Here is a 27,260-nt window from a genome sequence, read left to right on the forward strand (position 1 = left end):
ACTTGCTTTTGCTTTTGATATTAGATTTTTAAAATTACCAAGACCTATGTCAAGGAGCTTATCATTTATATTTTCTTCAAGAAGTTTTATTGTTTTAGTTTTTCCATTCAAGTCTTTAATCCATTGAGTTCATTTTTATGTTTGATATAAGATAGTGGTCCAGTTACATTGTTTTACATGTTACTCTCCAATCTTTCCATTATTTATTGAAGAGACTATCCTTTTCCCACTGTATATTCTTGGCTCTTTTGTCATAAATTAATTGACCATATATGCATGGGTTTGTTTCTGTGCTCTCTATTCTGTTCCATTGACCTATGTATCTGTTTTATGCCAGTAACATGCTCTTTTAGTTATAGCTAGTATGTGATACAGTTTGCAACCAGGGAGCATGATGACTCCAGATTTGTTTTTTTTTCTTTTGAATTGCTTTAGCTATTTGTTGTTGTTTTTTAATGTTCCATACAAATTTTAGTATTTGCTTAATTTCTGTGGAAAATGCCATTGGAATTTTGATAGAGATACATTGAATCTATATTGCTTTCAGTAGTATATGCATTTTGACAATATTAATTCTTCCAGTCCTTGAGCATGGAATATCTTTTTATTTATTTGTGTCTTCTTCAATTTATTTCCTTAATTTCCTTTTCCTTAATGTCTTCTTCAATCAAAGACATAGAGTGGCTGAATGAATTAAAAAACAAGACCAATATGTATGCTGCCTACAGGAAACTCAGGTCAGATATAAGAACACACAGAGACTGAAAGTAAATGGATAGAAAAAGATATTCCATGCAAATGGAACCAAAAGAAAGCTGGAATAGCTATACTTAGAGAACACAGACTTTAAAACAAAGACTATAATTAAGAGACAAAGAAGAACATTATGTAATGACAAAGGGACAAATCCAATATGAAGATATAACATCCTATATAATAAAAGCCTAATGTGCTAAGTGTCCGGTCGTCTGGTCATCTGTTCAACCAATCAAAGCGTAATATGCTAATGATATGCTAAGTCCGCTCAACCGCTCACTATGACGTGCACTGACCACTGTGGGGCAGACAGTCGAACAGTTACTATGATATTCACTGACCATAAGGGGCAGACAGTCGACCAGTCACTATGATGTGCACTGACCACCAGGGGCCAGACGCTCCGACCGGTAGGTGAACTTGCTGCTTGGGTCTGGCCGATTGGGACTGAGTGAGACGGGTCGGACGTGCCCTGGAGCCTTCCCATGGTCCCTCCCCGGCTGGCCAACCTCCTGTGTCCCTCCCCGGCCCCAATCATGCACCAGTGGGGTCCCTTAGCCTGGCCTGCACTCTCTTGCAATCTGGGACGCTTCGGGGGATGTCAGAGAGTCAGTTTTGGCCTGATCCTGCAGGCCAGGCCAAGGGACACCACCCCACCCCCCGCCCCTGTGCACGAATTGGTGCACTGGGCCTCTAGTTTGTAAATATTTACCAAACATAGGAACACCTAAATATTAAAATAGATAAGGGAGCAATAGACAGCAATATAATAATAGTAAGGGGTCTTTAATACCCCATTTACATCAATGGATAGATCATCCATATGGAATTCAATTAAGAAACAGCAGCCTTAAAGAACACATTACCAGGGGTCCTCAAACTTTTTAAACAGGGGGCCAGTTCACTGTCCCTCAGACCGTTAGAGGGCTGGACTATAGTTTTAAAAAAACTATGAACAAATTCCTATGCACACTGCACATATCTTATTTTGAAGTAAAAAAACAAAATGGCAAAAACACCTGCATGTGGCCCGCGGGCCGTAGTTTGAAGACGCCTGCATTTGACCAAGTTTATTTAACAGATGTTTACAGAACATTCAATCTCAAAGCAACAGAATACACATTCTTTTCAAGTGTACATGGAACATTTTCCAAAATAGATCACATGTTAGGCCACAAACAAGTCCTAATAAATTTAAGAAGATTGAAATCATGCAAAGCATCTTTTCCAACCACGATGGTATGAAACTAGAAATTAATTCATGGGGAAAAAAAGGAAAATTCACTAATATGTGGAGGTTAAACAACATGCTACTGAACAACTAATTGGTCAAAGAAGGAATCAAAAGAGAAAAAAAATACCTGGAGACTAATGAAAATGTAAATACAACATAACAAAATTTATGTGATACAGTGGTTCTAAGAGGGAAGTTAATAGCGATAAATGCCTACCTCAAGAAACAAACAAAAAAAATGTTTCTCATAAACAACCTAATTTTACACCTGAAGGAACTAAACAAACAAATAAAATCCCAAAATTAGTGGAAGAAAATAACAAAGCTTAGAGCAGAAATAAATGCAATAGAGACTAAAAAGATAATAGAAAAGATCAATGAAACTAAGAGCTGGTATTTGAAATGATAAACAAGACAGACAAACCATTAGCTAGACTCACCAAGGAAAAAAAGAGAGAAGACTCAAATCAGAAATGAAATACACGTTACATTCAATATCACAGAAATACTAAAGATCGTAAGAGACTACTGTGAACAACTGTATATTAACAAATTGGATAAGCTAGAAGAAAGGAATAAATTCCTAGAACTATACAACCTACCAAGATTGAATCAGTAATCAAAAACCTCCTGACAAACAAAAGTTCATAGCCAGATGGCTTCACTGGTGAATTCTACCAAACATCCAATGAAGAATTAATATCAGTCTTTCTCATACTCTCCCCAAAAATACAAACTCATTTTGAGGCCAACATTACACTGATACTAAAACTAGACAAGTATGCCACAAGAAAAGAAAATTATAGGCCAATGTCCCTGATGAATAAAGATGCAAAAGTCTTCAACAAAATATTAGCAAACTGAATTCAACAATACAGTAGAAGGATCAAATATCACGATCAAGTAGAATTTATTCCAGGGAAGCAAGATGATTTTTAACATCTGCAAATTAGTCAGTGTGATACACCAGATTAACAAAATGAAGGATAAAAATCATATGATCATCTCAATAGATGCAGAAAAAGCATTTGACAAAATTCAACATCTATTTGTGATTTTAAAAAAAACAAAAAACTCTCACCAAGACATAGAGGGAATGTTCCTCAACATAATAAAGGCTATGTATATGCCAATCCACAGTTGACATCACACTTATAGTGAAAAGCTGAAAGCCTTTTCTCCAAGATCAGGAGCAAGACAAGGAGGCCCATTCTCACCACTTTTATTCAACATAGTTTTGGAAGTCCTAGCCAGAACAATTGGCAAGAAAAAGAAATAAAAGACATCTAAATTGGAAAGAAAGAATTAAAACTGTCACTATTTGAAGATGACATGATATATACAGAAAACCCTAAAGATTCCATTAAAAACACAAACAAAACTGTTAGAAGTAATAAATGAATTCAGTAAAGTTGCAGGATACAAAGTCAATATACAAAAATCTGTTGTGTTTCTATACACTAATAGAAATTAAAAAATAATTCCATTTACAGTTATATCAAAAATAACAAAATGCCTAGGAAATAAATTTAACCAAGGAGCTGTAAGACCTGTATACCAAATGCTGTATACAAAATGTCATAGATGGTTATTTACAATACATATATCTATATTTACTATATATCTATATATTTCCTAATTGTTCTAATTACATAAAAGAAATATTTTGAGATATCAAGTTTAAATATGTCAAGAGTCCAGGAGAAAGGCTTAATGAATATTCAAGGTTTAAAAAACAGGTTGACAAGGAAAATGGAAAAGGTAGGTCTTGAGAAGTTATCTATAGCTAGACACCAGCTAAATATTTTGCTAGTCAACTACTTGATAGAGTTGCTTTGTCATCTATCAGTGGAGAAAGAAAATGTTCTCCCCATCTGTGTTCTTTCTCCCAAGTAGAAGGAAAGTACAGGCAGGAGTGCTGGTATTATCAGTGGCTTGGAAGAAGAGGCTACTTTCCTTTCTGAGTTAACAGTTGACATTTTGGAGCAGGAGTATTGTGAAGTCCCCTGAGATGGGTCAGATCTAGAAAGGTCAGATTGTAGGAATGAAAAGTAGTAGTCAGTTGGAATTTTAAAAGATAAGGTTTTTAAGGACCTTCGGGTAATAAAACTCAGAATGCAGTGGAGAGCTGATTGAGAATTAAGTTTGGGCCCACAATATTAGTTGAATTGATACCTAAAGCAGCCATAGTAAAAGGGCAGTCTTTTATGATACTTAGAGGATTTAATAATCAGTTATACAGGGGATATCTTATTTTAGAGTGAGACTATAAGGCATAGCCACATTGATTTATATATTAATATTCTATTAATACTAAGAAATTCTTTCTAATGACTAATCTGAATGCCTTTTAGTTTTCTCTTAATCTAATTGTTCTGGTAATTCATTAAAGTCAGTCTTTACAGATTAAGAAGGAGGGAAGATACTTGAGAGTGTTCCATTTCCACTAAACAATAAAGATGTTGCTGACATTTCCACAGATGTTTGAGAGTTTTGTATTTGACTAAAGAAAAACCTCCTACTAGGGATGTTTGTTGTTTGTTTTTGCTTTTTGTTTTTTAAGGAAGATAGTGTTCTGTTCCTTCTTCAGAGAACTTGAATAAGAATTATGAGTCAGGATTAATTTTGGATAGTCTTCTAGTATTTCACCATTTCTGAGTCTGTAAAAGTAATTTTTTCAAAAACATTTAAGGTGATTAAGTCATAAAGAGTAAATGTCATGTGAAAACTTAAATTCTAAGTATTTTTAAAGCAGAATTTATTGTTTTTCTGATAGAAAAACAAATGAATGCACATTTGAAAATTATAAAAGTACATTCGAGGATAAAGATGAATAATAAATGTCTCTAACAGTGAAAAACATTTAGTGTTGGATTTCTTCTAGTTTTTGGGTTTTTTTTCACATTCACACATACCTTTTAAAAAACTGCAGTGTACTCACTGCTTTTTTATATCCTGATTTTTTCATTTAACATATGTCATGAGAATTTTCCTGACATTAAATAGTAAAAATTACTTTTAAATAGCTACCTAACATTTTATTTTATAGCTGCACTAGTATTTCTTTAGCCATTACCTATTACTTAATAGTTTCTATATAACAGTAAGGGTATGATGAACAAACAAAATCTTTACTTCCATTTCTAATTGTATCTTCAGGCTAGATTCCTAGATGTCGCATTACTAGGTCAGAAGGTATGAATGCTTTTAAAGTTATTTATAACTGTCTCCCAGTTGCCCACCCCACTGCCACCTCCACCTCAACCCCAGAAAGCTGCTGCTGCTATTTTCACCGCTGTTTTAAGTGCCTGTCAGGAAGTGTTTCCCCTGGCCAATAATGAATACATGTTTTTTAAATTTCAAAAGTAATTATTTGATAATGTTTAAAAACTAATAGTATGATTTACTTGAAACTATCTGGCATGGGTAACATGAAGTATCATCAAATGTGTTGTCCACATCTGATATTGCTAGGAGTGGTTTTGAGTTTTTAATTTCTTTCTTTGTTTCTCCCATTATAGTGGGGAGAAGTTTTTATTAATTCATGGACTTTCTTTGAAATAGTAACTCTATTTCTCTAAGTTTTTAAAATAGTTACTCTATTTCTCTAACTTTTTACATATTTTGCTATTTTGTCATTCTATTTCTTTAAATATCTTTCTTTCTTTTCCTTTAATTTTTTATTTGCTCGATTTTAGAGAGAGAGGAAGGGAGAGAGAGAGAAGATCTATTGTTCCACTTATTTATGCATTCATTGGTTGATTCTTGTATATGCCCTGACCAGGGATCGAACCCATAATTCTGGAGTATCAGGACACACACTAACCAATTGAGCTATCTGGCCAGGGTTGCCTGTCTTTCTTAACAGAACATCACAAACTTCTCATGAACCCATCTTTTTTATGGGGCAATGAAGTGAGTTATTGGCAAGTGGATAAAATGTTTTGCTACCTCATATAGTTACGTTGTTCTAGAGCAGTGGTTCTCAACCTTTCTAATGCCGCGACCCTTTAATACAGTTCTGTAGAGCCTAAGACCATCGGAAAACACAGATATTTACATTACGATTCATTAACAGTAGCAAAATTACAGTTATGAAGTAGCAACGAAAATAATTTTATGGTTGGGGGTCACCACAACATGAGGAACTATATTAAAGGGTCGCGGCATTAGAAAGGTTGAGAACCACTGTTCTAGAAGAACATTGGTGTGTATGAATCTGCCTTCTAACAGAATTAAATAATTAAAAGATAATCAAGCAAATGCTTTACAATATGAATTATCCGAATACAGTAATTACCTTAGCTGTCTAAATGCAAACCATTGTCCTTTGTCAACATATTTCTTTCTCTATTTGAAGACATATCTTTGATGGGTTTACCAACAGCTTAAGCATACTATTCTTTAAAATGAATATTTTTAGTTCTGTATTTATTACAGTCATAAAGCAGTTGATCTAAGAGACTTGACAGGCCCTCTTATTTACATCAGAAGGACCAATTCTCTTAGAAATCAGAACTGCTGGGTTTTTTTCCTTTTCAGTTACCTAACCGTAACCCTAATACTGTATGTCCATCAATATTTGCTTTATAGTTGCTCCTATGTTGGGTGCATAAATGTTTACAAGAGTTAGGTCCTCTTATCATTATGAAATGTCATTTTTTTCTTATAGTTTTTGTTTTAAAGTCTAGTTTTGTCTGATATAAGTATTGTTACCCAGCTTTTTTTCCCTACTCCTTTAATTTTAGTCGGTGTGTGTTATTTGATCTGATTTGTATCTCTTATAGACAATACTAGAGGCCTGGGTAGGGTCCCTAGGCCTGGCCAGTGATCAGGTCCGATCTGTGGGGCAACCAGTGGGGTGACCGGTGGGGCGATTGGGGAGCCACCACTGGCACCCACCTTGGCCAGCCGGGCACTGCCTGGCACTGCCTATTCGCTGGCCCCGCCCCTCACCGCTGCCAGTTGCCTCCCTCTTTGGGGTGACCAGCGGGGCGATCAGGGGGCCCCCCACTGGCACCTGCCTTGGCTGGCCTGGCACCTGCGGGCTGGGGGCAGCTCCTGCATTGAGCATCTACCCCCTGATGGTCAGTGCACATCATAGCAACCAGATGTTCCACAGGTCGTTCCACCAGTCGGTCGATTTGCATATTAGGTTTTTATTATACTAGTGGCCCGGTGCACGAAATTCATGCACTTTAGAGGGGAATTAATTAGAGGAAATATTTTAATATTGCTATTTGCCCTTTCTCTATAATAGAAGTGTCCAGCCAGCTCCACCCCCAGTGGGCGACACCAAGACCTGGCTGGCCCCACCCCATCAAGCCCCATGAGGAAGGGAACGCAGCCTCACATCCCGGCACTGGGCTGGGGGGGCGCAGCATTAGGTCCCCCTGCCCCGGTGCCAGGGTGGGAGGCGTGGCCTCAGGGGGACCCCCGGCCTTGCCCCACAGAGCCGGAGGCACCAGGACCCACCACCAGGTCTCCACACACATGCAGCCTCCTGGTGATGGACTGTGATGGCGTGAGGGCATCATGGTGTGAGGGTATGATGTCCATTTGCATATTAGCTCTTTATTATATAGGATAAATATGGGTCTTGTTTTCTTATCCATTCAGCTATTCTATATATATTTTATTGGGCATTTAATCCTTTTACATTTAAAGTGTTTATTGTTAAATATGTAGTTATTGTCATTTTATTATTTATATTTATGTTCCTTTATTTCCCTTTTTCCTAAAGAAGTCCCTGTAACATTTCTTGTAGTATTGGTTTGGTGGTGATGAACTCCTTTAGCTTTTTCTGTCTGGGTCAGAACTGCAATTTTTGTCTGGGTTGGAACTGTGTGTATAAATAGCTTTATACATGTAAAATCAGAAATAGTTTTACTTCTTTTATAGTCTTGAAGGATATTGGCACGTGAAAACTGACTAGAATTACATTTTATGAAATGAATCTTACCTAAGGAACATATTTCCAGGATAGATGTTTTGAAAGAGATTTATAAAATATAAAATACTGTAGGCTTTGACATGAGCAAAGAAACACAACCCTTAAAATATTGTTTGCATTTATGAATATTGAATGCTGTAGTCACAAAGTTGTGTTTCCCATGAGAATCCTTAATTCTATTTTCTTTGTTTCTTTGTTGTACTGTAGCTAGTATCTGGGGCTCTCTGGGGCTCTGAAGGCAGCGTTTTCTTTTTCTGGATAGGGCTCAGGGGAAGCAGTGTTTACTACCCTTCTAGAGTAGCAGCAGGCACCTGCAGTTTTTCAGCCTTCCATAAACACCTGTTGTGACTTATTCATTCTTGTATCTTTTCTCTCTGCGTTTAGAACAATTAGAAATATTGCTAGTCTTCTGGTTTGTTTGCCCAGATAGCTTCTTCTGGCTTCTGTTTAAGCTAATCCTTAAGTTATGACCTTGAAGGTTTCCAGCCCCTTACTTTTGTAAATACCAAGGATTCAGAATAAGTGTTGTCAACTTTTGCTTATCCATAAGGCACTTATTACCAGTCCTTTACTACTTGAAAATCACTTTAAAAATCAAAAGCGTAATTATGTTAAGGAAGGCATGTGTGTGCTTGAATCAAACAGGCTGAAATCAGAGTGTGAGCTCCCTAATACTGTCTTTACATCATCAGAGCAAAAAATTTTGGACACATACTATGTGCTAGATATTTTGCCAAGTACCTTAGATGGGTTATCTTTTTTCTTACCTATTCTTTTATTACTAAGCTATAATTGACATATAACATTACCTTAGTTTCAGGTATACAACATAATGATTTGATATTTGTATATATTACAAGTGATCACCGCAATAAGTCTAACATTTATCACTACACAGGATTAGTTCTGATTCAATCAGAGAATGGTGGTGAGATAGGTTTATCTTTTTAAACATCACAACCATACAAGGGAATATCAATACAACCACATTGTACTGATGAGGAAACAGGATTAGAGAGGTTAAGTTACAGGTAACGCAGATAGGAGACTCTGGAGTCAGACTTGGAAACTGGGCAATTTGCTGCAGAGCTCATGACCTAGCACACTGGTTGTAGTCTATTTGCACTTCCCCCTTTCATGTGTGTGTAAAAGAGTTCTTACTTTTTTCTTCTCATAACATTGAGGGAAACCCACCTTTGAACTGGAAATACAAGCTGATCCAATATTAAAGAAAACATTTTTTAAAGCAAAGAGAACAAGGCAGTAGGACACCGTTTCCTATCTTTGGAATCTTTCAAGTATTTGGCACTAATTAGCATAAAAAAGGCAAAGAAGAGTTCATATTTTGTAAACAATCTGTCATGTTCATCATTTAAGATGTGACTAAAATTTAATTAATACAGTTATATCCCCTGGCTATGGTACATCTTATTGCTATTTCTTTTTCCTTAGTGTAGAGCCGTCATTTTGTGTCTTTGGTCCCTAGCCTGGAGATTTTGTGATGTTATCATTGAGGTTGCCTTAGCATTCCCAGTCACTCACTATTCCTTTCCTCACCCAGAGAAGCTCTGACTCTGTTTGTAATATGTGGTTGGTTTCCCCATAAGATTTTGGTTTTTTAATATATTTTATTGATTTCAGAGAGGAGGGGAGAGAGAGATAGAAACATCAATGATGGGAGAGAATCATTGATTGGCTGCCTCCTGCATGCCCCATACTGGGGATCAAGCTGGCAACCTCGGCATGTGCCCTTGACTGGAATAAACCTAGGACCCTTCGGTCCACAGGCTGACGCTCTATCCACTGAGCCAAACCAGCTAGGGCATCCTCATAAGATTTTTTAAAAATATTATTCTATAGCTTTTAAAAAGGTTTGGCTATTATTGATGTTAAAAAATGGAGAATTAAGAGTTAAATATACTTCCAAGTCTGTATAGAAATAGTCTTCAGACTTAAATATTATTTATGTTACTAAAGTTACAAGTTTTCGTGTTAACATTGATTGAGTTGGGGTGAAACCATGTGTATTGCAAAATGTAGGGCCTGGGTCTCTTTCAGCAACTTAATCTTGAGGGTTCACAACTGTCTCTGACGGCCATGTGTCAATTTTCTTCCCACTGATGTTTCTGTAGCAGTTCCTCCTGGTATGACAGAAAAAGAGCTTTCCTCAAGACTCCAAGAGAGCAAGAAAAGGAGAAGATTGGCAATGAATTTGGAAATTGACAAACACACTTAAGATATTTTTCCTTATAGAATTCAGGTTTGGGTTTTGTTTTGAAGAAACAAATCATTTTTAAAACAAAATTCTGCTTCCTGCTTGACCAGGAGAATTACTAAATTGATAATTACTTACTGTGGTTTCCCTAAATCCTTTAAAATATAAAGTGGCTTAAGGATGCTGGATCATTATTTTCAAATGGAATTTGGGGAGGCCAGAGTATTTTGTGAGTATTTAATAAAGATACTTAAAAAAATGAAACTTACAAATTTAAGTTCCACAAACCCAGGAAGCCACTTGGTCTAGGTTTTAGGGCTAAATATAGCACAAGAGAGGTCAGAAACACTCTCATCCTGATATTTGTACCACACAGTAGGCAACTGTGTGGGATTTTTTTTCTTCTCCTTTCATTTTGTTATTTATTTTTGCCTTCTCTGAAAGATCTGGTTTTCCACCGACTCTTAAGTGATCTATTTCAGCTACATCTCTACTTTTTTAGTGTCCTTATCATAAGGCTTCTTCTGAGTGAACTTAATCTAGACCCAAGTTTCTTCACATGAATCCAATATATTTTTATTAGGTATTTACTGTGTCCCAAATACATGTGAAAGTAAGACTATGGTCCTTGCCCCCAAAGAACTTGGAAGTCTGGTGGGGAGGATGACACCTACACAGATACTTGGCATGCAGTCTAGTGAAGGCAGCCATAGAGATGGACCCAGAGGGCTGTGGGAACCCTGACGGGGCTTCTAAACCTACCTCCCTGGCGAAGGAATTGCTCCCTGAGGGAAGGGTTTATGAAATGAGTCTTAAATAAAGGATAAGTTAGCACAAGCCAAGATAAGAAGTGGGGACATTAAATATAAGCTGAGAGTCAGGCCCTTTTTTTTGAGAAGGAACCTCATATGTTCTATTAAGGAGCTTAGACTATATGGTATATATGTAGTAGGGAACCATGAAGAAATAAATTATTCTTGGGACTGACATGGGCATTTTATGAGACTAGTTTGGGCAGCTGAATGGTTAGAGGAATGGGACCAAGAACAGGCAGAAGTGGAGATTGAAAGACAATTGTCCAAGCAAGAGGTGATATTGACCCAAAACAGAGGAAGGAGATGAGAACATACATTTGAGAGATCATTTAGGAAGTAAAAGCAGTAGGGCTATGGTTATCTGGATGTTGAAGAGTGTTCAGTGGTGTGAGAGAAGTGTCCAGTTGACTCCCCAGGATGCCAGTAACCTCAGTCACTAGATAAATAGCAGTTTATGAACTGGGAGATGGATGATGTGGGAGGGTGGGCAGATTTAGGGATAAGATGGGAATTCTTTTCTATATATAAGCATTGATTCTAAGGACTATACTTAAGTTTTAGAAGGGACTGATTAATAAAATGAAAATGAAAAGCAGTTTTATGATAGTTACAGAACTGAATGAGAGGTTTTAGTTTTTGCTATCAAAGGAAGACTTGTGGATTAATAGCCATGAAGTTTGAACAGACTTCAGTGGCTTTCTCACTTTCCTTCTAAAAACTACTTTGGCGTTTAAATCAGTTTTACAGTAATTTTCAAATACAGATTTTCTATTCTCTCATGCTTCATAATCCGTATACCTTTCCCCTGATACAGTATCTCTAGTATTTGCTGTTTGCATATTTCCTCTGCCAATAACTGTCAAACACACACCTACCTTCTTCTTTATCTTTTTTTTTTTCCTGGAAATACCCAGCTACCAACCAAAAGACCCAGCCACCTGGTCTTTTCTAAATAATTTTTAGCCATGACACTACAAAATGAGTCATAACACAACTCACTTTGAAGCCCCCTTTTTAGCTGGTGAAACCAGCATTGGTCATTTGTATTTTAATGTACTTACCTAGCATGGATTGATTTAGTTATATTAATACTTATTATCATATTCAAGATACTATATACACATATATAGACACATAAATATATTTGTACACACACACACAACTCCATTCTTTTAAGGGAAAATACATTAGTGTTATCCTTGATTTCTCTCTTTCTTACATTCCTCACATTCAGTATGTCTAGGAATCTTGCAGATTGTATCCCAAATCCATCTACTTCTCCCCATTTCCTGGTCCAAGTCACCATCATCTCACTCCTGGATTCTATACATATGTGCCTCAATGCAGGGATCTTTGTCAATTTTATTTATTAATGTATCACAGAAACTAGAATAGCGCCTGACATAGTGGGCACTCAGTTAATATTTATGGAATAAATGAATTAAATGAACAAATCCATCAATCAATGTCATCTTATGAGACACATTTAGAAGGCTGATTTCATATTAACAGAGCCAAAAATTACTCAGGGGAGTTGTTATTTTTGTGTGTGTTTTTGCTTTTTGTTTTTAGTTTTAATTATATAGTAACTTGGGTGTATTTGACTTTTAAAAATTAGCACTTTATTTCTATAAATGTTATTGCTTATTCATAACCAATTAAAATTAGTTTTGAAATATTGCCATCAATGGTTTCTCCAAAATGGTCATGAATTTGAAAGAATATATTAGGGATGAAAATACAATTCTCAAGAAATGATTTTTCTAATAAGCCATATATCCTATAGAAGTAACATAACCAAGAAAGCTCAATATTATCTTATTCTATCCTTTCATCAAGAACTTTGTAAGAAATTTTAATAACTGGATCTAAAGAAGTTATGTGAAGAATAATAGGGAAAGATATTGTACTTTAATTTTTCTTTAATACACATTTTGTTAAACACAAAGAATACAAGGAAATAAATGGACTTACTTTTTCCTGAATTATACATATTCATTGCTACATGGCCTGAATTTTTTTATAACTGCCAGTATTTTCTTTTTGTGCTAGAAAATTTAGCATTTTGCACTAGTTGTCTCAGTAAAGTATCATGTGGAAATTTCAGGTATTTCTAGCATGTATGGGACCCTATCTACCCCTGCCATTCTCTGTCAGTGGGAATATTTATTTCTTATTGATTTCTGTAATGCTACTTAATGTTTTCTATTGCCAGTGAAAGATACCCTGCCTTTCTTGCTCTCCCAAACCCACCCCTTTGGTTTCCACATCTGGGCTGATCTGAGAGGCCTTTTTGTTTTCCTTCCTAAACCCATAATGTTAGGCCTTAAGTCATAACTACAGCTCTAGTTTGAAAAATAGGGCTTGTGGCTTTCAGGTTGAGGTTTCTGTTTTCTGTTCCGATTCTAGATGTTTTATGCTGCCCCTGAACTCTGACACCTGAACAGTACATGCAAATGCACTCCTCTAGCTAAACTGACAGAATCATTAAAAGTGTGGAAAGGATTTGAGAACAATGAGGAATTCTAAAGTTTAAATGTTTATAGCAATCTTTATCTATATCCAAAGTAAGATATATAGTGTATATGTAGCAAAATAATAGATATCGTAGTCAAATAATACTAAGAGCCAAGTTGGCCTCGTGAGATATCAGAGGAGATGGGTTCTGAGGTCATACAAATTGGGAAATGACTAATTTGAAAGGATTTATAGCAAAGAAAGTTGTTTAGTTTAACCAGGCACTTCCCAAATTTATTTGAAGATAGAATCCTTTTTTTATATAAGGAAACTTTTCAACATGCTTTGGAAATACTGGTGGAAAGAGCAGACACGTTAGTTGTTCTAGAACTGGCTCAGGCATTAATCAGCATTTTCATTCATTCAACAAACATGTATGGAGTGACTACTTTGTACCACACATTGTTCAAGATGCTGGTGATATATACAGGGAACAAACCAGACAAAAGTCCCCATCTTTCTAAGAACTATATTATAGTCAGGGGGAAAAGAGAAAAAACATACTTTGTGATTTCGTGCAGGTACTAAGTGCTCTAGACAAGCATGGGGGCAGGGTTAGGAGGTCAGGAGTAAGGAGTTGCAATTTTAAATAGAGTCATAACCCTTGAGCAAGTCACTGAACCTCTCTCTGTTCCTTTTCTATGAAATGAAGAAATTCATTTAGATGATTTCTAAGGCCTGTCAGCACGATGAGTCTGCTTTAAAGACCAAGCATTATTATATCAAGCTGTGGTACTGCTAGGTCACAAGCATCTCATTGTGTGTTTATAGTCACCTTAGCAGGAAAGGCTCGATATTAAAACTCACAGAATTACTGTCCAAGAAAAGCTTCTGTAAGTTTAAATCATTTGTAATACCCACAAAAGAATAAAGCATTTATTTTAAATAAATGTTAAAGAAAAACTTGATGGTATCATTTTTAATCTAGTGTGTTACCTCAATCTAATATTAAGTAGAAAGTATTTGACTTAAGGGTAAGTAACCCCTGCAAGTAAAGGTACCAATGGCTTTTAAGCAGAAGTTAGCACACCCATGTGAGAAATTTGCAGCAGTGTGCACATTGCATTTCTGCCCTACATCCTTATGTAAATAGGAGATCTGTGACTTGATGTTGAAATGACCTTTCAGACAGTATTCCATTGCCACATGCCTGAGCTTGTATCTCAGAATAATTAGAAGCCTTGACTTACAAATCTCAGTATACAGTGTTTATGTTAATTATAAATGTCTGAAAGTTTCCTGAAACTTTTTCTTCAGAGCTTTTTATCAAAGACAGACTGGAGTTTGGGAGGAGGGTTGTGGAATGTGGTCCTAAATCTTTGATTTTCAATCTTTCATTTTTGGAATGAAATTTAAAATCTACTTTTCCAGTTACCCAGAACATGGTGGTATATTTTTATATTCTTCATCTTGAATAAGAAGCTGTTTGGAATCATAGTCTTTGATACTTTTAAAATATTTCATTCTTAAGGCATTTAGCTAAAAATTTCAAGCTGACCATATTTAGAATATCTAAATATAAAGTTATTCCCACTTACCTATAGAAAAAGCTTAAAACACTATAATTAATTAAGAAGTTCCTATCACTTGGGATACTCTTCCAAGATGGCTTCTAAATCAGACTTCAGAATTTCTTTTCCCATGGTGGCTAGCCCAGTCCCTAGAAGTTGACCCTAGGCCTACCAATAACAGTAATTTCATTTTCATCTCCCTTTCATATTCCGTAAATTCAAAGGCCAGTTGATAAGAAAATGCTTTGTGACCATTCTGAAAGAAAGGACTGACTCCTATTTCACTGTGGAATAGGCTCCTATATGTCAGAGAGATGAGTGATGAGTATTCGCAAGTTTCCTCACGTCTAGTCTCTGAAATGTCTCATTTATTGCCCTTGATTAGACAAGCTCTCAAATCCCACCTTAGCTGTGGCCTTAACAGTTCCACAGTTCCCTCTGAGGTCCCCTTGGTTTAGTTCTGAAGTCTCCATTCCCCCCACCCTACCCCACCCCTGCCTGCCCAAATTGTCATGCACAACCTGCTCTTTCCACTAAGTCAGTCTCCTATTTTACTCCCCATGGGACCAAACTGTTATGCAGACTTACCAGCTATAAACATTAGTACTCCTTTGTATATCCATTTTATTTATAAGAGTATATTTAGATATTGATACAAATAAAAATTGAATCTAATTTGTACCATCTTCAGGAAATTAGATACACTACATTTATAGACCATGTAATTTAAGCTTTTGAAATTTTGAAGATATAAAAATCACTTGATGACATCTTATTCAGATCTTTTCCAGCAAGTGCCTGAGATTAGGTCAGTCTGTACCATCTGCATTGCTGCAGCTCTAAAAACCACTGATGTAGAGGTCATACATACTTATACTTACTAGCACATTTATGAGTGTGTGTATGTGTATGTGTATGTGTATGTGTATGTGTATGTGTATGTGTATGTGTATGTGTGTGCATGCACACACACCCGGCAGCCAGTTAACTCTGAGTCTTAATCTTCCAATCATGGAAAGGACAGATGCGGGGAGAAGAATGAGAATTATACAATACTTTCCCCTCCCAGTTTTGAACTAAATTACTAAGACTATGTGTATTTGGGGGCTGGACAGCAGGATGTCATATTTTACATTTGTGCCAACAAATCCTTTTTGTAATTGTCCCCATGATGGCCCCTGCAGACCCAAGGGAAGAAAGGTTTCAGGAGCTGGAAAGGGTGGAACAGTTGAAAGACAGTGAGAATGTTCCAGTTCATTTGTTCACAGATGTTTATGAAGCTTCTACCATGTGCCAGGAATATGATCCTGGTGCAGGGGCTCAGTTATCTAGAGCAGTCCTATCCCTTCCCTCATCTAGTAGAGAAACCAGACTTTGAGCAGGAGCATGGAAAACATACCCTGTTTCAGTGTTGCCCGGGGCTCAGCCTCAGAGTGCCTTGCAAAATCATCTCAGTAGGCTGCTGACCCTGTTCTATGAGCGTAAGGATGAATGAGGGGTTCATTTTGCTAGGAATGTAATTATGGCATTCACCTTATGCTGCTAGATATTCTTCAAAAATATCACTCAAAGTAGCAAGATTTAAATTAAATATGTATATATATTAAGACAGCAAAAGATTGGGACATTGACTTTATATTAGAAAGCATTTAAATGTGTTTTTAAAAACTGATTTTAGAAGGAGAGGAAAGGAGAGGGAGAAACATCAATGTGAGAGAAACATTGATTGCATCCCAACCAGAGACTGAACCTGCAACCTGGGCATGTGGCCTGGCCAGTAATCGGACCAGCGACCTTTCAATGCATGGGATGACACTCAACCAACTAAGCTGCACAGGCCACAGCTATCTTAGAGAGCATTTAAATATCTAGAAGCTATTCAGCAAGGGGTTATATCAGCCAAACAGATCCTGTGTAGCTCAAAAGAGGACAAACTTTTTGGCCAATTCACTAGTAACTCTTTCGTGTGAACTATAATTATTTGCTTATTTGCAATGAAAAGGGTTCCTCTCATAAACTAATTGCTGGGTAGAAGTGATTACTGGCACTTTAGGGTAAAGAGTGGACACGAGAATATGGTGAGTTATAGATATACTTGCCAGATTTCTTAGATGATTGGGTAACTTAAATGCAAAATAGGGCTCGGGTAAAAAGTGAACGTTACTTGAAAGACAGTCAGCCATCAGATCATTTTATAGAAAATTTATAATTTGAGGTGTTTTTCTCTTTTTCTCTCCTTTTAGCTTGTCAAAATTCCCAGAAATGATCCCATCAATGAAGTGCATACATTTAACTTCTATTTGTCAAATGTGGGTAAAGACAACCCTCAGGGCAGCTTTGACTGCATTCAGCAGAGATTCTCCAGGTAAGTACATTTCAGGGTATGCTAAGGGGAAAATCATTTTTCTCTGAGGGTTTTTTAAAAATTAAACAATAAAATACATAGGAGTTATTTATAAATATTTATTGAATTGAATGGCAAAGCTCATTTATTTATAGTATTTGAGAAGTATTGAGTACCTATTCTGTACTAGAAATTATATTTGTCACTGTGGGCAACGATCACAAAAATTTTAACATTCTTACTCTCGAGGGATTTTTAAAGTACAGATTTTTTTTTAACTTATAAAACATGGTTTATTTGCTTGTTTTATTAAAGACAAGTTTGGGGATTTAAAAAAAGTTTATATTCACTGCATTTAAATAAGAGTGCTTTTTATAGTACACTCAAGACTAGTATTTAAGGGTAAAGGAGGAAAAAATCCTATATACCTTGCATATTCTTTTTCTTCTTCCCTATGCAAGCCTTATTTTAAAGTAGATTTTAAAAAATCTTTATTCTGCAGCAGAATGAAAACAAGAAATTAACCCCAGCATAGCAGTCATTTCTGATTTTTTTTTTTTTTTAAAGAAAGAAAACAAGAATACACACCCACATCCCAGGGTACCATGGAACTCTTATCTACTTAGATTCTCTACACAATAAGCTACTTGTTTCACTCTTCTTTGCTGTGGTTGTTTCTGATTAAAGAATGGGCCCCTTGAGAAGGGGGAGTTGTTCCGCCTGTGGATAAAGACAAGGCCTTAGAGCCCCCAGCCTTCCAGGAGTCACTGATATTGGCCCAAAGTGCCCTGGGCCATCCATCCCTATCTTGTCTGCGCTGCACTTGAAGCTGTGTTTATGCTTGCTGTGCATGAGAGAAAGATGAAGGGGAAGGTGTGTTTCAAGTGAGCAAAGTAGGCAGAGATATAAAATAAGACACATCACTGAAAGAGTTTAAATTTCTCCTCTCGTTTAAGGTGACTACCTTTTAATCTGTCTTTCCTCCTGAGTATATGTTAATTTTGCTTTCTAAAAATTGCCTACCTCCAAACTTATATTTTTGGTATAAATTGCATGTTATAAATTTTACAGACCTGTCTGCACTATTCGCTGGGATAGCTACTTATCTTTAGAGAATTATTATATTACTAGGGGCCCAGTGCACACATTCATGCACCTTGAAAGGAACTGTAGGCTAAGAGGCTGCGGTGGGCACAGGGGTGGGTCTCGGCCCATCCTCTGCACCCTCACCCAGCCTCTCCCACCGTGGCCTGGGTCCCCTGTCTGCTTGCAGCCCCGCTCCCACTGCCACCGCTCCCACGTGCTGACGGCACTGGCCCCACTTGTACCCCCTGACAGCGTGGAGTGTTTGGTGCTGGCGCCAGCAGTGGGTGCAAGTGGGGCTGGCACCATCATCAGGTGCGAGCGGTGGCTGCTGCCCTGATTGCCCCTCAGGAGCAGGGGGAGGTGGAGAAGCCCTCAGGGGTGATTGGGGCTGGCAGACACCGCTTGCACCCTCTGACGGTGCCAAGCAATCGGGGCCAATGCTGGGCACCAGCAGCAGGTATGAGCAGTGGCTCTGGCACCGGCTGCGGGTGCAAGAGGGGCCATCGCTGGCAGCAGGCATGAGAGGCAGCTGCCAGCCCCGATTGCCCCTCAGGAGCAGGGGGAGGTTGAGAAGCCCTGAGGGGCGATCAGGGCTGGCAGCCGCCACTCACACCCGCTGATGGCACTGAGCAATCAGGGCCAGCGCTGGATGCTGGCAGCAGGTGTGAGTGGGGCTGGTGCCAGCAGCAGGTGCGAGCGCCGGGCATGACCGCGGCGCACGGGAGCAAAGAATTTTCAGTAACTACCAGAGGCTCTCCCTGATGATAGCGACCGGTGCCCTGCCTTGGTCTGGCGCCCCCACTCACCTGCTCTACCATCCCACCGCAGCCGACACCTGCCATGTTCAGTGCTCTGCCGCCTGCTGCCAACACCCGCCATGTTCCGCGTGCACCTCCTGGTGGTCAGTGCATGTCATAGCGACTGGTTGTTTGGTTGGTTGGTTGTTCTGCTGATCAGTCTATTTGCATATTAGCCTTTTATTATATAGGATAGGATAGGATAGGATAGGATAGGATAGGATAGGATAGGATAGGATAGTGATATCATTTTGACATCAAATTGAACTATGTCCCCTTAGGAATTTTATTAAAGAACTTAATTCCCTCTTCAATACCAGTCATATCATCATAGATGATATGGTTTCTCCTTTACATCACAAATATCCTGTGTGCTTATTTCTACTTTGCTTGTTGGAGAAGGATTTAAGGTCACTTAAAACTATACATGATGCAGCAAGAGAAAAGAAATAATTATTGTGAAAAAATTTGGGGCAAATGCAATGCTATGATCCAAGTGTGCTGTATAAAAAGTGTGATCCAAGTATAAAAGTATGATTCAAAGTGCTTTATAAAGTGGTGTGGTATGGTATAAATTGAAATTTGCCACTAAAAAACCAAACGTACTCAAACTTTCAGTTCTCAACCTGGCAAGCAAACCTTTTTAATCTGTATCCACCTTTCTATTCGATTTAATTTTTATTTTTCCAATGGATCCTGTCTTTCATGCAATTGTGCAAGCTCCTCAAAGGCAGGGGCTTTCTTATACCCTTTTTCTAGTCTTATAATGCTGGTGGAGCTCAAATTAAATACTTAATAAATAGATGGTCAAAAACTACATATTAACTAGTCTCCTTTCTTTTCTTTCTTTATAAATCTCCTTAAACCACACTTTCTCCTATGTAAAATGGAGGAAATCCCAAAGTCACATTTACTTTTAAAAAATTCCTTAAATTTGCTCATTCACAGACCTAGTAAAAATACATAGTTTGGGGCACTCAAGTATAGGAAATAGTGAGCTAGGATAGAGAAAGACCATAGGATGTTTATATACATACTAAAGGCCCGGTGCACGAATTTGTGCACCAGTGGGGTCCCCCAGTCTGGCCTGTGGGATCGGGCTGAAACCAGCACTCCGACATCCCTCGAGGGGTCCCAGTTTGCGAGAGGGCGCAGACCAGGCCGAGGGACCCCACCAGTGCACGATTGGGGCCAGAGAGGGACGCGGGAGGTTGGCCAGCCAAGGAGGGACCAGGGGAGGGCTCCAGGGTGTTCAGCCCATCTCGCTCAGTCCCAGTCGGCCGGACACCAACAGCAAGCTAATCTACCAGTCAGAGCGTGTGGCCCCTGGTGGTCAGTGCACATCGTAGCGACTGGTTGACTGTCTGACTCCTGGTGGTCAGTGCACGTCATAGCGAGTGGTTGAGTGGCCTTAGCATATCATTAGCATATTATTATTTGATTGGTTGAACAGATGAGCAGACGACCAAACACTTAGCATATTAGGCTTTTATTATATAGGATAGGATGTCAGCATATTTGAACTTTTAAGGTACCTCAGTTGAAAAGGGATGAATGGAGAATTCTAGAGAGTACCTTCTTGCCTGCAGGGTTTAGTTTTCATGTAAAGATCTGTTTCTTGATCTTGAATTATGCAAGTTGAGAAAGTTGTATTTCAAGTGAGCACAGTAGGCAGAGATATAAAATAAGACACATCACTGAAAGAGTTCTAACTTGATCTTGAATTGTGCAAACTAAAAACTTCATTGTGATTGGCAACACGTTCAGCTTATTCTCACTATGTAAATTACATAGTAAGTAGTGGGAGATCTTGGAATTCAAACTTCCTGCCACCTGTGGTCTTTTCTGTACTCTACTGCAATGTTCTATTCCTCTTTTTCTTCTCCATCCTGATTCCCCTTAGGCTTAAATCTCTCCCTCCCTCTCTCATTCCCCTCCTTTATCAGTTTCTCAGCATTCATACATGCTCAGGTGAGTCTCATTAAAAAAGAAAATAAAGACAACCTCATTTGCAGTCACTTCTGGAGCCAAAGCGTGGCGTCAGTCTCCACCATTCCACTGAAACTGCTCCGTCATGGGAGTCCTTGACCTCCTTGCCCTGAATGCAGTGAATGCTTATTAGTTTCTTATTACTCTAGACTTGTTGCCAGCATTTCACACTGTTGACCACTCTGATTCTTGAAGCATTCTGTATCAGTGGCTTCCATGACACACTGCTTTTCTGGTTTCCTTGGCTTACCTTTTTGGCTTACCTTTTCAGTCTCCTGTGGTCTTTTCATCTTCTTATTGCTTATTCTAAATATTAGTATTCTTCACAGTTGGTTCCCTCTTGAGATGTCTCCTCATTTTTTCAGTCACCATGTCCAACACAAAACTTATTTTCTCTCTTCCAACCCCACCCCAGTGTCTCAATAAGTGTCAGCTCCACACTTGGTAACCTGGGCACAATCTTTAACTTCTATTCCCCACTCTCTTCCTTTATGGCCAATGACTGACTAAATCTTATCAATTCTGCCTCATTATCTCTGGAATCTGTTTACTATTTTGCATTCACACCACCCTGCACCGGTTCAAGTCATCACTTCTTGCCTGTATTTCTTCAGTAGCCTCCTAACTGCTCTCCTACCTTCTTCCTCCCAGTCTGTTCTTTATCCAAATTGATCTTTCTACAATACGAAGGAGATATTTTCAGCTTCTGTTATTCTTGGGATAAAGTCCAAAATCCATACCAGGGCCTCAAAGCCCTGTGTATTGTACTTCTCATGCCCTCTTCAGCCTCATCTCTAATTGTCCTTTATAACACTGTTTGGCTTAACTGAAAAACTCTTCCTTGTTCCCCTGGGTCTGCACAGGTTGCTTATCCTCCTAGAACATTTCTGTCCTTCTCCCCCTTTGTCTAGTCATCCCTCTAGGTCACTTGGGCATCACTTCTTCCAGGAAGCCTTTGCCTCTCTCCTCTCCCACACATCCAGATGCAGCACTTCCTGGGAGTTCCCTACCCATGGCATTTATCACATTGTGTCATAATTTCCAGTTTGTTCATCCTTGTCACCCATTAGACAGAGAGCTCCTTGGAAGAGGGACCACATCTGTCTCAGTCCTTGTCATAGCCTGTGTACTCACACATTGCTGGCATGCAGTCCCTGCTCCATAAATATTTATGAGATGAATGAACTGATTTTTTGAAAGTATTGTACAGTTATTAGCAATTTACAAAATTTTTATTAACTTAATTTTTAGCATTATAGCAAAGCTATTTTCAAGTAAGTTTGGAAATCGAGTATCAGAGCTACAATGGCATTTTCCTTACTTTTATAGTCCAATCTGTTTTAAGGCCATGGTAATTATTTCTGACAAAAATCTCTTATCCAGTATTTTCTTCAATATTTGCTATATAAATAGGTCAGCTTATATAGAGATTTAACAACACGTTAAATATAAATTCTACAAATGTTTAGAATCTTTGGGCTAATACTAATAAAGTTTTAATGTGGCAGTATTTTAGCTTTAAAATTAATATCTTATTAATAATCAAAAGAATTGTGGTGTGTTTGTTTCATTTGGTCTTTCTATCAACCATGTATATTATGGTTCCACTAAAAGTGAACTTTTAACATTTCTCATATCAGTGGTAGCTAATTCTTAAAAATATTTGACTGTTAAATGAAAAAACTATAGTGCCTATCAAGATTCTGGTATTCACTCCAAATGCTGATTTTCCCAAAAAATTTCATGGATTTGATCTCTGAGAGCTCACTTCATCCACTCTAGTCACAATAATAATAATAAAAAAAGTGACATGAAATGAAGAGAAACTCAAATATTTTAAATAATCTTTACAGTTAAAAATTACTAATATTAGTTATTTTAGGATTTCAGTTCTTATTTGGGCTACTGATTTTAGGATTGTACAATTCTTTCTTGTACTTTATTATACAAAATGAGGCACGTCTAACAAAGCCATCGCCTTACTTGACAGCTCTGGAGCCTCCCAGCTCAATTGCCTGGGATTTATACAAGATAAAATTACAGTGTGTGCAACAAACGACTCGTATCAGATGACACGAGAAAGAATGACCCAGGCTGAGGAGGAATCCCGCAACCGAAGCACAAAAGTTATTAAACCTGGTGGACCATATGTAGGTTTGTATAGATATCTTTCTTCTTCTCGCTGATTGATGGGAATATTGCAAGATCACTGTAGGTAAATACTGGTAATATTAATTTCATGAAAACACAAAAATTATTTTTCAGTACATTTTAGATAACATGGTCAAAAATCATTTGTTCTCTTCAGACTACTGGTTAATTGAAGAACAGATTTAAAGCTTTTATTTCTTTCATAAATCTGAATTCTATGTTGGATATTGGTTACTATTTTATAATATTGGGATCTGGTCAAGTTATTTTACTATGTGAGTTTGTAAGAATGGTACCATTGTGTTTTCTTTGTCATTGGATGATGTAATTTCAATGGCAGATTATTTTGCACTTTTGTAGGATTATTTTTACAAAAATCTTTTGGTAGGATTTATGAATTGATCATCTTTTTGTTGTAGCTTTTGCTTCCATTTTCAGAGGATCTTTGCATAATAGTGAATTTTATTACAAAAGTATAAGATGTGCTTATAGCAAGCATTAGGGTTATGCCTCCTTCGTACCTCAATTGTGATGTCATTTATGGATCCTCATCCTCATCCATTAATTAAGAGCCTGCCCCACTTCCATTATGTTTATCATCAGTTCACTCATATGCATCAGATTGAAGGGAAGGAAGACCAGACCAGCAAGATGAGTCTCTCCTTTATGAGCAGTGACCCTAACAATTTTAGGGTTCATTCACAGTGACGGTTAACAGTAATAAAGGGAATTGTCAAGAGAGAGAATGAACTCTTTGAGGCTTTGGTCAGTTTAGTAACATAAGTCACTGGATAGTAAATGATGAAAGGATATTAATTTGGAAACAAATGCTCACAAAAATAGTCTCTTGAAGAACCACATCTCTTAATCAATATATTTCCATAGTTTGTTAGAATCCTGCTTCTGTAATTTTCCCATTGCTGACCTAACTACAATACAATCAGCTTTGAGAAGCTCCACTAGTGTCTTTAATAAGTATTTCTTTGGAACAAAGCCAGTGCTCTTGGGACCTGGTGCTTAGCTTAGATACATTTAGTTTGGTTTAACAACAATTCATATCTATACCCATGGGGTCCAGTTCCCTGCCCAGTAAGTTACCAGCAATGAGATTTTTCACCTTCCCTTTGTTGCTGAGTGAGGTAGCAACTTCCAACCCCCTTTCTTTCTCTTTTATCCTTACTTAACTTTCTGTATTAGCTGGCTAAATCCAAAATTATTTTTAAAATGCACAAGATCTGCTGCATTTATATTTAAGTACAAACTATGAATTTGCTATCCCTGTCACTTTAAATATATATATATTTTTTTACTGTCCACTACCACCATTTTAGAAATAGTGAGACAAATGGTGTGTTTGACAAAGGAATAGAAGACTCAAGCCATCAAAATCAGTTTTTCCCTCCCAGTATAACTAGCTGAAAAACCTTATGTTGAATTATTCCAAAGCTGGAAAGTCAGCAACGATTACTACACTTTTCCATTGAATGATCCTTGGGTGCCCCCTATGTCCCTGTGTTTTTGTTTGTTTCGATAGGCTCAGGTACAGTTCATTTGCAGTTTACACAACAGACTTTTTAACACCCAGAACCCCATAGACCAGTGGTCGGCAAACCGTGGCTCGCAAGCCACATGCGGCTCTTTGGCCTCTTGAGTGTGACTCGGCGTTAGAACCACTTCTTCAAAATAGACTCATCCAGGCCGAAACCGACTTCATGGGCCATGAAGTTTCAGTCGCACTGTACGTGCGCACCCGCACGTGGTATTTTGTGGAAGAGCCACACTCAAGGGGCCAAAGAGCCGCATGTGGCTCGTGAGCCGCGGTTTGCCGACCACTGCCATAGACCATATACTCCATAATGGTATGGGGATTTTAGAATTTGCAAGGTTTCTTACAGGCACTACAAATGATTTATATTTTTGGGAGTGGCCCACATAAGATTTTAGGTTACCTAAGTTTTAATCTGAACCACATTACATCTACGCCATTCAAAGAAGAGCTGGCCCCCCTCTTTGCACACATGTTCCCACATCGGGAGCCCTGCAGTGGCCTCTGCCAGGCCGAGTGCTCTGTCGAGTCTTCTCCTCTGTGCTGTGTCCTCAGTGCCCCAGCCACTCACCATCACAGCACAGTATTTTTCTCTGGTCTTGAATCTTGTCATTAACCTCCTCAGCCTTTTATTCTCTAGGTCAAATAACCCCAGCTCCTTTTAACTTTTCTTAATATGGCCTGTATCCCAACCCTTTAATTATTTTTATTGCTTTCCTCTGTACTACCTCCAATTCTTCACCTCAAAGTTCAAAACTGGACAAGCTACTCTTAAGAAAAGTCTCATCAACTCTGAACTGAGGGGAGCAAAAGACTAGTATCCAGATGGGCTTTTCAGTTATTGTTGTTTTTTATATATTTTTTACTGTTCTTTGTTATCCCATGTTTTGATTTTTTTCTTTTAATTTTATCCATCATTAGTCCTTTACCATGTTTCTTTCCTTCTATGTATCTCAATGTATATCTTTCTGCTTTTTTCAGTATCTCAAAACTATCTGACTCATTCAGCTCTCTAAAATGCAATCAGTCACCCTTCACTATTAATATTACCCAGCCCTTATTGAGTACTTGTGATGCTTAAGGCACTGGTTAGCATTTTACATGTCTCAACCACCCTATGAAGTAGATTATGATTACCTCTCCACCTCTCCTTTTATATATCAAGTTGTTGGTATCAGCAAGTAGCAAATGATATGAATTTGGCCTCACTAACATGTTATTTTCTTAAGACAATAGGAGATACCTCTTTAATTCATAATTGAATATATCATATAAAATGACACCAAAAGTTCACTTATGCCAACTTAGAGGTACCTGAAGAATAAGGTTTCTTTCAACAGTGTCAGCCTAGCTAGAGGATAAATGGGAATAATGCTGGTCCCACTGTAGGATTATGGTGGCATAATGCCAGGCCTGGCCTCTGTCGGTTGAATTAGGGCACAGGCCAAGTTTAAGGGAATGCATTCCTAGGGGTCACCTGGCTTAGTCACCCAAGAATATGAGCTTTGGAAAGCCTCTTGAGGGCTGAAAAGAACAAAAACCTATTTTGCCTGGAGAAGTGCAGTAGAAAACATTATTTCTTCAGTCAATTTCTACTTCGAGTCATGGCATTTATATCAGTGGTAAGCACTGTTGTGTTATAATCCTTCTGTTTGTTAAAAAGGAAAGAAAAATCACTACCATTGCTTCAAGTGTACTAGTATCTTAAGTCTGCTCAGTGACTCCTACCAAAATTCTAGAATTGTACTGAATTACAAAATTTTATAATGCTAATATTTATTTAGGTATAGAAAACAACCCAACCAATCTAATTTCTCAGGTTCTGTTCCCAACGTTCCTAACTTCTGCCCCCATCCTCCTCATTTCTTATGAGTTAATGCGTGTTTGAGTGACCTCGGACAAATCATTTCACCTCTGTGGACCTTAATTTTCTCAAATAATAATTATGGGGATTTGAACTACATACATCTAGGTTCTTTGTAGTTCTAACAGTTTGTATCTGTTGTGTAAATGTATTTTGATAGTAAATCCTTTGAAAAGTGATCACAAATGCCACATGGTGGAGATGGATTCCACTGCAGTGGAGTATGTATTTAACCATGGCAGTCACACCATCATCAAAGTCCTACCAGTGTTTTAAAGTCTTGGGTCAGTGTTGTCAGCGCTTCTGGTCAGATTCCACAGAACAGAAAAACAACTGCAGGAGATGGCTACAATCCCTGCTGTCTTTCTGATGTACTGTTTAAAGATTTACCTTCCGATTTACTCAGCCATTAGATGAAGGGATAGATACTTCTACCATCTCATTAAATGGAGAAGCTAGAAGTGAACCCCTTGTTATGAAAC

General features: G+C 37.9%; 1 protein-coding gene across 1 annotated transcript in view; it reads left to right on the top strand.

Annotated features, from left to right (window-relative positions):
* The window catches only part of ELL2 (elongation factor for RNA polymerase II 2), an 82,649-nt gene that overhangs the window by 34,580 nt on the left and 20,809 nt on the right, over nt 1-27,260 (top strand). The window contains exons 3-4 of the mRNA XM_079781389.1: nt 17,245-17,366; nt 23,208-23,371. Coding sequence (XP_079637515.1) covers nt 17,245-17,366; nt 23,208-23,371 — 286 coding nt within the window. The remainder of the gene's footprint in view (nt 1-17,244; nt 17,367-23,207; nt 23,372-27,260) is intronic.

Source organism: Cnephaeus nilssonii (genome assembly GCF_951640355.1).
Source record: "Cnephaeus nilssonii genome assembly, chromosome: 2".
In the NCBI taxonomy this organism is placed as follows: domain Eukaryota; kingdom Metazoa; phylum Chordata; class Mammalia; order Chiroptera; family Vespertilionidae; genus Cnephaeus; species Cnephaeus nilssonii.